The 13,094-nt window shown below is 38.7% G+C and overlaps 1 protein-coding gene across 4 annotated transcripts in view; it reads left to right on the plus strand.

Annotated features, from left to right (window-relative positions):
• Positions 1-13,094, plus strand: part of PLEKHB2 (pleckstrin homology domain containing B2) — a 70,093-nt gene that overhangs the window by 36,505 nt on the left and 20,494 nt on the right. For all 4 annotated transcript variants that reach the window (XM_027589838.2, XM_027589835.2, XM_027589836.2 and 1 more), the window contains 2 exons: positions 10,673-10,712; positions 11,577-11,666. In XM_027589838.2, coding sequence (XP_027445639.1) covers positions 10,673-10,712; positions 11,577-11,666 — 130 coding nt within the window. The remainder of the gene's footprint in view (positions 1-10,672; positions 10,713-11,576; positions 11,667-13,094) is intronic.

Consider the following 13,094-nt stretch of genomic DNA (forward strand, 5'->3'; position numbering starts at 1 on the left):
ATTGGGTAATGGGCGTAGTTGAATGGGTTCTTAAATCTTGTTCTTTTTATGTAAAGAGCTTTTAAAAAAGCACTGACATCTCTATTACGTAGTCTTTTCCTTCCTTTGGTGGTTCTTGCTCCATCTGCCATCTCTGAAGAGATGCAGAGCCGCAGGGAAGAAAACCCAGCTTTATCAGTTCTCCGCCTGTTGACATTGGCAGTGAAGTTGGATCAGAATCTTGAAAACACTGATTAAATACAATTTGGGGGTGAGGGGGTGCCTAGGTGGCTCCATCGGTTAAGCATCAGACTCTTGATTTCAGCTCAGGTCATGATCTCAGGGTCATGAGATTGAGCCCTGCGTTGGGCTCCACGTTGGGTGTGGAGCCTGCTTAAGATTCTCTCTCTCTCTCTCTCTCTCTCTCTCTTTCCCCCCCCCCACCCCACCCCCGCACAAGCACACGCACACTCCTCTCTCTCTCTCTCAAAAAAAAAAAGAATTTGGGGGGAAGAATTTTTTTTTTTTCTTGGCCACTCTGTACCACTCTTATGAGTTAACTCTGGACATTGTAAGAATTCACTAACAGATTATAGTAATATTCATTTATATTAAAATATTTATATGTAGGTGACTATTTTCATACAATCCAGACCAGTTTGTCAGAGTGCCTGCTCTGCATTTCACCTATGTGTTCATTTTAAATATAAACATTTATTCCATGCTAAACTCACAGAATTAATTTTAAATCCCATATATAGCTGCTTTTTTACACTCTTCTGATTCATATCAGTGAATCTTAAATGATACTTTCTGGAAGAGATATAGCTTTCCTATAGACTGATGGAGAAATGACCACACGTAAAGCCAGTTTGCTACTTTTTAATAAACTGGACTTATGTTATTACTACTTAACAATATAAACATGTATATTGAACACTTACTTGGCACTGGGCACTATGCTAACTGCTTTATATATGTTATTTAATCCTCAACGTATCTTATAAGGTAGGTGCTGTTCTTGTTAAAAGAAGCTAGTAGCTTCCTGTATCACTTTTTTTCTTTTTTTAAAGATTTTATTTATTTGACAGAAGGAGAGAGAAAGAGCTCAAGTAGGTGGAGCGGCAGAGGGTGAGGGAGAAGCAGCCTTCCTGCCTGCTGAGCAGGGAGCCTGACGCAGGGCTTGATCCCAGGACCCTGAGATCATGACCTGAGTCAAAGGCAGACGCTTAACCAACTGAGCCACCGAGGCACCCCCCATATCACTTTTTTAATGTTCCTATAATAAATTACCCTGAGCTTAGTGGCCTCAAACAATACAAATTTATGATTGCATTTCTGAAGGTCAGGAGTCCAACACTGGGTCTTATAGTATTGGCAGGCTCTAGGGGAGAGTCTGCTTGTCTTTTAAGTTTCTAAAGGCTTCCTGGTTTTTTGGCTTCTGGGCCATACCCTTTTCTTGTGGTCATCTTTTTGGTTCTCTGCAGGTGGGGAAGGTTATATGCTTTTAAGCACTTAATGAATAGTTTGGGCCAACCTGGATAATCCAGGGTAGTCTCCCCATCTCAAGGTTCTTAACCTTAATTACAGCCGTAGAGTCCCTTTTGCCCTGTGAGTTAACATTCACAGGTTTTCGGGATTAGGATGTAGACATCATTCTGCCTACCACACTTCCCAAGATTTTAGAGCTAATAGACTAGACTCAGGATTTGAACCTTTGTCTCCAGAGACCTTTGTTCTTAACTGCTCTGTTCTACTACACACTGAGGTGTTACATGGAATGTTTTTTTAAGTAGTGGCAAAAATATCTGGAACTAGCAGTAATTAGACCAACGATGTTTATGGTCTCATAAATGTGAACTGGTTAAATTCCCCTAAAAAGAATAAGATCTGAGATTGGGTAAAAAATGCAAAGTCTAACTATATAGTCTGTCAACAAGAAACACACTTGAAATAAAATGACTCAGAAAGGTAAAAAAGTAAAGAATAGGGGGGACTCTTAGTTTCAGGAGACTGTTAGTTTCCCACAGCTACCACAAACTGGGTGCCTTAAAACAACAAATGTTTTCTCTCACAGTTCTGGAAGCTAGGAGTCTGAGCTCAGCGTATCAGCAGAGCCTTGCTCCCTCTGAGACTCCTGAGTAGAATCCTTCCTTGCCTTTTCCTAGTTTGGGTTGTGGCCATTGATCCTTGGCGTTCTTTGGCTTGCCACTGCGTCAGTCCAATCTTTGCCTCTGTTGTAACAAGACATTCTCCCTGTGTGTCTGTATCCAGATGTTCTTTTATAAGGACACCAACTGTATTAGAGTAAGGATCCGCATTAATTCAGTATGACCTCATCTTGAGTCCATCTGTAAAGACCGACCAACATACCTTCCTTCCTTCCTTTCTTTTTCTTCCCTTTTCTTTAAGATTTATTTATTTATTTTAGAGAGAGAGCACCATGTGCCTGGGAAGGGGGAGAGGGAGAGAGTGTCTTAAGCAGACTCCGTGCTGAGCACAGGGCCCTATGTGGAGTTGATCTCATGACCCTGAGATCACAACCTGAGCTGAACACTTAACTGACCGCGCCACCCAGGTGCCCCAAAACCTTATTTCTAAATAAGTCAAATGTACCGGGGATTAGGACTTCAACTTTTTTTTTTTTAAAGATTTTATTTATTTATTTATTTATTTGAGAGAGAGAGAGAATGAGAGAGAGAGAGAGCACATGAGAGGGGGAAGGGTCAGAGGGAGAAACAGACTCCCTGCTGAGCAGGGAGCCTGATGCGGGACTCGATCCTGAGACTCCAGGATCATGACCTGAGCCGAAAGCAGTCGCTTAACCAACTGAGCCACCCAGGCGCCCTCAACTTATTTTTTGGCAGAGGACAGAATTCAACCTATAACTGAGACCTTTGAGTACAAATGGTGAAATGAAGGGGAAACCTTTTAGCAGTAACAGCCAAATAAAGAAGTTCAGCTTTAAGCACCAACTACAAAGAGTGATGGCCAAAGAAAGAAATAGAAGATTTTGTTGAGATGTTTCATTGTTTTTACCTCCAACTCCCAGAAGTAGTAACAAGAGGAGTTAACTTAAGTCTTGCAAATTTTCAGTAATACTCTGCAGTCTGGAAGGATGTTGACTAAAGGAGTAAGGTACTTTTGGGAAAGCTAAGGAAAAACCCTTGAGAATATGATATCCTTTGGACCTCAGTGGAGAGTAGAAGGTTCCCACCAGGATTTGTCATTCCAGAGCCACTGGAAGACTTCAAAGCTCACAGGAGTAGAATAATTCTGTGGCTGATGAAGTAAGTCCTAGCATGAGACATTCAAAAGAATATGCTCAGAAGAGTGTAGAAGCCAGATTTTTCCGAAAGGACTTACTGCCACAAGAAATTTTCTTTTCTCTCACCATTAGTCTCTTTGATTATAGAAAAATGATTGAGGGTAACACCTAGTCTGTTGCTGGGGTGGAGTGAGGTAGGGCTACCAATAGATGTCAGGTTAAGTAGGAAGGATGTCAAGAAGAAATAACACATACTATATGAGAGCAAATAGAATTTTTAGGTATCATTTCCTATGTTAAACATGAGCAGGATGCAAAGAAATGGTGTGCCAAATATACCGTAAAGGAAAAATAGAAGGAAAATGCAATAAGCCTCAGAAAAAGCTCCTCATCTGTAGGAAAATAAAACCCACAAAACAGAATCGAGTTTTCCAAGAATGCTTTCCTGGCTACCATATTTAAAATTATAACCCCCCTCTTGCATCATACATAGACACACATACTTACAATCTAATTAGCTATTTGTTTACCTTGTTTGTCTCTTTTTATTTTAAAATATAAACTGCACGAGAGAGGGAATTCATGTTTCTTCTGTGCCCTTTAGCATCTGTGTAGCCAAGAAGGTCCGTCATAGGGTATATCTGCCATTCATTTTATAATCTAATTTAAATCTTGGCTCCCTTCCCTGGCGTACAAGCCCAACTAAAAAATGAATCACTGACATGAAGGAAAGACTTGAGCGTACTCTCAGAGAAAGCAGGGGGAAAAGATTAAAGAATTTAGAGAAAAGATCAGAATTATGTTAGAAAGACTGAAAGAGTTTATCAGGAAGATTATTGATCAGTTGTCTGCAAAGTACAGAACCCAAGAAGGTAGTTAGAAATTCAGTGCAAGAAAAACTTTCTGAAATACTAGAACTGAATTAGGCCAAAGTCCATAATAGACTCTCCTACCTGACAATATTAAATCCAGATACAATATATGAACAATCCAATACGATACCCTTTAGCAAAATGAATGTTGGTAGTGAACTGCTTATAAATCTGTTGGGGGATTTTTGTAACTTGATTGCATCCATTAGAAAACCAGAATGTTTGAAAGTAGCTTAGCTTGAAAATAACTTAGCAAGGTTTTTAACTCCAGGAGGTAGTGAAATGACAAAACAGAAAAGGAACTGGTGTAGAAAAGAGCAGAAGGATAGAGTCATTAAGAAAGGTGAGGGGATGAGGGAGGGAGAACAAAATTTGTGAGATTTAAGATTTAGGTATCTAGTTTTTGTGACCATATATGGGCAGTTAGTAGGAATAGAATTTGTTACAACTTTTCCCAGAGTCATTTAGCAGTGTCCACTGAAATATGTTTATATTTCTTGACCTAGCAGTTTCACTCTTTGGAATTTGTCCTATAGAAATGTTTACATAAGGGTACAAAGGTAATAAGGATGTCTGTTTTAATAATAGCATAGTTCTCATGTATGACCAACCCACAGCTAACATATTCAACAGTGACAGGTTGGAAGCTTTCCCACCAAGATCAGGAATAAGACAAGGATTGCCCACTCTTACTACTTCTATTCAGTACACAGGAAGTCTTAGCCAAAGTAGTTAGGCAGGAAAGAAAAATAAAAGGCATTTAAATTGGAAAGGAAGAAGTGAAATTGTCTCTGTTTATGGATGATTTGATCTTCTATATAGAAAACCCTAAAGAGGAATGCCTGAGTGGCTCAGTCGGTTAAGTGTTTGCCTTCAGCTCAGCTCATGATCCCAGCCAGGGTCCTGGAATTGAGTCCCGTATCAGGCTCCTTGCTCAGCGGGGAGCCTGCTTCTCCCTCTGCCTGCTGCTCCCCCTGCTTCTGCTCGCTCTCTCTCTGACAAATAAATACAATCTTTAAAAAAAAAGGAAACCCTAAGGACTCCACCAAAAAATTGTTAGATCTAATAAATGAGTTCAGTAAAATTATAGGATAGAAACCCAACATACAAACATCAGTTGCATTTCTTTATACTAACAAAAGTTCTGAAAAAGAAAATCCCATTTGTAATAGCATTAAAAATAATAAAATGCCTAAAAAAAGAAAATAAATTTAACCAAGGAGATGAAAGATCTGTTCACTGAAAATTATAAGACACTGATGAAAGAGGGCGCCTGGGTGGCTCAGATGGTTAAGCATCTGCCTTCGGCTCAGGTCATGATCCCGGGGTCCTGGGAATGAGTCCCGCATTGGGCTCCCTGCTCCTTGGGAGCCTGCTTCTCCCTCTGCTTCTCTCTCTCTCCCCCCCCCCCCCACATCTCTCATGAATAAATAAAATCTTAAAAAAAAAAAAGACACTGATGAAAGAAATTGAAGATGACACAGACAAATGGAAAGATACCCTGTGTTCATGGATTGGAAGAATTAATATCATTAGAATGTTCATACTACCCAAAACCATCTGTAAATTCATTGTAGTTCCTTTCAGTTTCAGTGGCATTTTTCAAATAAAAAGAGCAATCCTAAAACTCAAGGGGAACCACAAAAGACCTTGAATAGCCAAAGAACAAGTCTGGAGACATCACAATTCCGGATTTCAAACTTTATTGCAAAACTATAGTAATCAAAACTGTGGTATTGGGATACACATAGACACATAGACAAATGGAACAGATTAGGAGTCCAGAAATAAAGCCACATGTATGTAGTCAATAATACATATTTTTAAAGTTTATTTTTTATTCTATTTTTTTTAAAGATTTAATTTATTTGACAGAGAGAGAGAGAGCACAAGTAGGCAGAGTGGCAGGCAGAGGGAGAGGGAGAAGCAGGCTCTCCACTGAGCAGGGAGCCGGATGTGGGGCTCAATCCCAGGACCCCAGGATCATGACCTGAGCTGAAGGCAGACACTTAACTGACTGAGCCACCCAGGTGCCCCATAAAGTTTATTTTTTATTTATTTAAGTAATCTCTTTGTGGCTCAAACTCATGACCCTGAGATCAAGAGGCGTGTGCTCTTCTGACTGAGCCAGTCAGGTTAATAATATTTGATGAGGGAGCAAAGGATACTCAATGGGAAAGGATAGTCTCTTCAATAAATGGTGCTGGGAAAACTGGATGATATGCAAAAGAATGAAATGAGAATGCTATCTTAGACTACTCACACAGGTTAATTCAAAGTGGATTAAAAACTTAAATGTAAGACCTTAAACTGTTAAACTACTAGAAGGCATAGGGAAAAAGGTCTTTGTCTTTTTTTTTTTTTAATTCTTGTACATTAACATACAGTGCTACATCAATTTCAGGTGTACAATACAGTGATCCAACAATTCTGTCCATTATACAGTGTGTATTGTGACAAGTTGTACTGTTAATCCTCTTCACCAATGTCACCTGTCCCTCCCACTCACCTCCCCTCTAGCAACCATCCATTTGTTCTCCATAGTTGAGACTCTCCTATTTGGTTTGTGTTTGTCTGTCTGTCTCTTTTTTCCTTTGTTCATTTCTTTTGTTTCTCAGATTCCACAAATGAGTGAAATCATAGGGTTATTTGTCTTTCTCTGGCTTATTTCGCTTAGCATAATACTCTCTAGCTCCATTCATGTTGTTGCAAATGGAAAGATTCTGTTCTTTATGGCTGATGGTATTCCATTGTGTGTGTGTGTGTGTGTGTGTATGTGTGTGTGTGTATACATACATATGTCTGTATACATATACATACACACATATGTATACATATACACATATGTACACACACACACCACTTCTTTATCCATTCATCTATTGATGGACTCTTGGGCTGCTGTGTGGCCACTGTGAATAATGCTGCAGTAAACATAGGGATGTGTATAGCTCTCCAAATTAGTGTTTTCATATTCTTTGGGTAAGTATTCAGGAGTGTGATTGCTGGGTCATAGGGTAATTCCATTTTTAATTTTTTGAGGAGCCTCCATACTGTTTTCCAAAGTGGCTGCACCAGTTCACATTCCCACCTACAAGTGCAAGAGGGTTCCTTTTTCTCTACATCTTTGCTAACACTTGTTTCTTTTGTTGTTGATTTTAGCCATTCTGACAGGTGTGAGGTGATTCTCACTGTGGTTTTGATTTGCATTTCCTTGATGATGAGTGATGTTGAGTTCATGTGTCTGTTGGCCATCTGGCTGTCTCCTTGGAGAAATGTCTATTCGTGTCTTCTGCCCTATTTTAATTGGATTTGGTTTTTGGGTGTTGAGTTTTAGAAGTTCTTTATATATTTTGGATACTAACCTTTTTTTTTTTTTGCACTTCATTTTTAATTTTTTATTTATTTTTTCTTTAAATTTTATTGTTATGTTAATCACCATACATTACATCATTAGTTTTTGATGTAGTGTTCCATGATTCATTGTTTGTGCATAACACCCAGTGCTCCACGTAGAATGTGCCCTCTTTAATACCCATCACCAGGCTAACCCATCCCCCCACCCCCCTCCCCTCTAGAACCCTCAGTTTGTTCTTCAGAGTCCATCATCTCTCATGGTTCGTCTCCCCCTCTGATTTCCCCCATTTATTCTTCCCCTCCTGCTATCTTCTTTTTTTTTTTTCTTAACATATATTGCATTATTTGTTTCAGAGGTACAGATCTGTGATTCAGCAGTCTTGCACAATTCACAGCGCTGACCATAGCACATACCCTCCCCAATATCTATCACCCAGCCACCCCATCCCTCCCACCGCCCCCACTCCAGCAACCCTCAGTTTGTTTCCTGAGATTAAGAACTCCTCATATCAGTGAGGTCATATAATACATGTCTTTCTCTGATTTACTTATTTCGTTCAGCTTAACACCCTCCAGTTCCATCCACATTGTCGCAAATGGCAAGCTCTCATGCCTTTTGATGGCTGCATAATATTCCATTGTGTGTGTGTGTGTGTGTGTGTGTATATATATATACACACACAAACACATATATATATATACACATATATATATATACACACATATATATATATATACACACACATATATATATACACACACACCACATCTTCTTTATCCATTCATCTGTCGATGGACATCTTGGCTCTTTCTACAGTTTGGCTATTGTGGACATTGCTGCTATAAACATCGGGGTGCACGTACCCCTTCGGTGGAGATTAACCTTTATCAGATATGCCATTTGCAAATACCTTCTCCCATTCTGTAGGTTGTCTTTTAGTTTTGTTGGTTGTTTCCTTTGTTGCGGGGAAGCTTTTTACTTTGATGTAGTCCCAGTAGTTTATTTTTACTTTTGTTTCCCTTGTCTCAGGAGATATCAAGAAAGAAGTTGCTATGGCTTATGTCAGAGAAATTACTGTCTGTGCTCTCTTCTAGGATTTTTTGGTTTTAGGTCTCAGATTTAGGTCCTTAATCCATTTTGAGTTTATTTTTGTTTATGGTGTAAGAAAATGGTAGTTTTGGGAAAAAGCTCTTTAACATTGGTCTTGGCAGTGATTTTTTTTGGATATAACACCAAAAGCATAGGCAGCAAAGGCAAAAGTAAACACATGGCACCACATCAAATTGTAAAGCTTCTGCAGAGCAAAAGAAACAATCAGAAAAATGAAAAGGCATGGAATGGGAGAAAAAAAATATTTTTAAGATTTTATTTATCTGAGGGGCACCTGGGTGTCTCAGTCGTTAAGCGTCTGCCTTTGGCTCAGGTCATGATCCCAGGGTCCTGGGATCGAGCCCCGCATCGGGCTCCCTGCTCCGCGGGAAGCCTGCTTCTCCCTCTCCCACTCGCCCTGCTTGTGCTCCTGCTCTAGCTATCTCTCTCTCTCTGTCAAATAAATAAATAAAATCTTTAAAAAAAAAAGATTTTATTTATCTGAGAGAGAGAGAGAGAGCATGAGTTGGGGGGAGCAGAGGGAGCGGGAGAAGCGGACTCCCCACTGACTGAGCAGGGAGCCCGACACAGGGCTCAACCCCAGGACCCTGAGATCATGACCTGAACCGACTGAGCAACCCAGGTGCCCCTGGGAGAAAATATTTGTAAACCATCTACATGATAATGGCTTAGTATCCAAAATATATAAGGAGCTTATACAGCTTCATAGCAAAAAAACCCCACAGGTTTATTTTATAATGGGCAAAGGACTTGAATATTTTTCCAAAGATATACAAATGGCCAAAAGGAAAAGATGCTCAACAGCACTAATCACCAGGGATGCAAATCAAAAATATAATGAGATTACCTCACACTTCCTAGAATGGCTGTTACCAAAAAGACAGAAGATAAGTGTTGGTGAGGATGTAGGGATAAGGGAACCCTGTGCATTGTTGGCAGGAATGTCAATTGGTACAAGCCACTATGGATATATTATGGTGTTCCTCAAAGAACTAAAAGTAGAACCAGCATGTGATCTGGCAGTCCCTCTCTGGATATATGTCTTGAAGGAAATGAAATCATTATCTTGAAGAGATACTTGCACCCACATGTTCAATGCAGCATTATTCACAGTATCCAAAACATGAAACAACCTAAGCAGTTGTTGATGGATGAATGGATAAAGAAAATGGGACACACACAGAGAATATTATTCAGTCATGAAAAAAAGAAGGAAATCCTCCCTTTTGCAACATCATGGATGGACCTTGAGGGCATTGTGCTAAGTGAAATAAGTCAAACAGAGAAAGACAAATACTATATGGTCTCACTTACTGGTAGAATCTAAAAAAGCCAGATTCCTAGAAATAGTAGAATGAATGGTGGTTTCCCAGGGCTGGTGGTTGGGGGAAATCAGGAGATGTTTGTTGAAGGGTACAAACTTTATGTGATGAATAAGTTGGGCATCTAATTATATAGTATGGTGATTATAATTAACAAATACTTTATTATATACTTGAACAAATTAAGGGAGTGATTTTAAATGTTATCACCAGAAAAAATAAAAAAAGCAGTTATGTGAGGGAATGAAGGTATTAATCTTACTGTGATACATATATATCAGATCACCACATTATATACCTTAAACTTACATGTTATATGTCAGTTTCTCAAGCTGGGAAAAAAATACCAGCATTATTTTCAATTACAAAAAAATCGCTGACAGTCTAAACCTCACATCATGGAACATTATGTAGCCATTAAAAACAAATGCAGATCTGTGTGTGTGACATGAATTGATGAAGCAAATTGCAGTATAGTAAGCATGGTGCATTTTATACTTCCTAAAGAGTAAAGCAAAAACTGTATAGTCATAGATTATGCTTTAAATATTATGTAGTGTATGTACCATAGATATATATTTTTTGCATATTTATTTCATGTGCATGTTTCAAATGCTTTGATTGAATAGGTCTTGGGGTGAGGGCTGAAGACCTGTTCTTGAAACAAGCTTTTTCAGAAATTTTGATGCCAACACAGGTTTGAGAATCATTGAAATAGATGTTGGATTACCTTAAATAAAACATCTCTTTTTCTTCTTTTCAGGGCCTGGAAATTTACACTCCAGGATTCCAGGACAAACACAGTAAGTTGCTAAGGGCAATCACCAGTAATGTTTTCACCTAGTCTTGCTGTAAGAAATGGAAGAGTAGGGGATTAGTAAAGGGAAATGGGGATGGGTCTCTTGGCCATCCAGCCATGGCTGAGTAGTCATAGCTAGGGGAGGCTCCTTTCACTGATATTAGAGCAAGCTGGATTTTGCCAAACCTTTTAAGGCAGAAGGAGTCCTCTGAATATAGGCAGCACTGGTTTCAGTGTTACCTTCCAGAAATGTCTGTATCTCAGAAAGTTTCTCAACGCTTTGAGTTCTGTGATTTACAGGGATGGCTCAAAAAGGACCACAGAGTCCTTTCTATATATAGCATCTCAGCCTTGTGAAACAAGCATTTTTGGATCCTAAAATGATTCTTTGTATGGAATTTTTTTTTTAAGAGTGCATTGATTTTTCTTTTCCACTGGGAAGTAATTTAATGAAGGATTTTTTTTTTTTTAATGCAAGAAGCAGGCTGTGTGTAGAACAATCTCTGACTGCTACATTTCAGACTGTAGGATTTTTATTTAACAAAAGGGTTGTTGAGGGTGGCACATCACCTTTGAAAAGGCCTGGGTAATGGGAGACTCTGGTCTCCTTGGGTAGTGAGGGCTCTGTTGTTACCTCTTGCAGATGGCTGAAGAGGACCCCCTCCTCCCAATTTCAAAGGGTACCAGAGTCCAGGATTGAAAGGGAGTGGTGGGGAGGTACTCCTGTTCACTGCTTCTTACAGAGCTGTTTTATTTGCTTTCTAATTTTTAAGAATTTGCTGAATAAAAAGGATATATATGCATAGAATCCTAAGAGCCTGTAGTTGCTTTGTGACAACTCTCTTTCATTCTCTCTCTCCTCTCATAGGCTTACGTTGGCTCAGAAGTCCTGTATGATGAGACAGCTGTGGCTTCTTCCCCACCTCCTTATACAGCCTATGCCGCACCAACCCCCGAGGTAGGGAGCGAATCTTGGCATTTTGGAATCCAAGTGAAGGGAAATTGGGGTCTCTGTGCTACCGTCCTTTTTAAAAAATAAAAAAGAACCTCGAGCCACTATCAGAGAAATTAGAAACGTACTCAACCCTTTTCTTCCTTAAACTTTTTTTTAAAACAGATTATTGTTTTCTTTCATAAAATTTATAATCTTCATGTTCACATTTTGTTTTAAAGATAGACCTGAAAATGATTCATGTTAATGACAGTTGTTTTGGTAATATGATATTGATGATTTATGGTTTATACTTAATAAATGAGAATTCAAATTGAATTCTCTTTATAATCAGAAAAAATGCTTCTTTTATTTGGAAAAAACAAAACCTTAAAAAAATCACATACCAAATACCTTGGGGGTATCCTAGTTAGAAGTGCCAAGTGTTCAGTGCTACATATAGAAGTCTGTTGTGGGAGGTACTTCTGTTTTGTTTTGTTTTTTTAACTTTTAATTTTGAAATAATTAAAGATTTATAGGAAGTTGCAAAAATAATACGTAGAGATCTCATGTACTCTTCACCCAGCTCCCCAGTTGTTACATGTTAGATAAAATCAAAACCCGGAATTTGAAATTGGCACAGTGTTTATGTTTGGTTTTGTGTCATTTTATCATATGTGTAGATTTGTGTAATCAGCCCCTCAGTCAAGCTATAAAACTGTTCACAAAATCTTCCTTCTACACCCTTACGTAGTCACATCTTCCTTCCCCTTTCCTAACTCCTGTCAACCACTGATTTGTTCTCTGTCTATATAATTTTGTCATTTCCACAATGTTATATAAATTGGGTCATACAGCATGTGATCTTTTTGAGTTTGGTATTTTTCACTTAGCACAGTGCCCTTTAGAGCCATCCAGATTGTTGCATGTGTACCTCATTAAGTATTTAGGAGCATTTATCTGTTGGGGTTGTTTCAGAGTTCTGACTATTACCAGTAAACCCACTGTGAACACTCATCATGTACAGGTTTTTGTAGAAACATAAGGTTTTATTTCTCTGGGAAAAAATGCTCCAGAATGGAATTACTGGGTCTTTTGTATGGTAAAATCAAGGTTAGTTTTTTGAAAAGCTAGCAAACTACTTTCCAGAATGACTCTACCATTTCACTGATGAGTAATCCAGTTTCTCTGCATCCTCCCCAGCATTAAGTGGCATCACTGTTTTTTTATTTTAGCTGTTAAACAGGTGTGTAGTGATATTTCATTCTGATCTTAATTTGTGTTTCCCTAATAGGTATGATATTGCTATTTTTTGTGTGCTTATTTGACATCATATATCCTGTTCAGTAAAATGTCCTTATGTCTTTTGCTTGTTTTCTAATTATTTTTTTTAACATTGAGTTTTGAAGTTGTTATATATATGTTTGAAATAGGAACGCTTTGTCAGATATGTGT

Source organism: Zalophus californianus, chromosome 3 (genome assembly GCF_009762305.2).
Source record: "Zalophus californianus isolate mZalCal1 chromosome 3, mZalCal1.pri.v2, whole genome shotgun sequence".
NCBI classification, from domain to species: Eukaryota; Metazoa; Chordata; class Mammalia; order Carnivora; family Otariidae; genus Zalophus; species Zalophus californianus.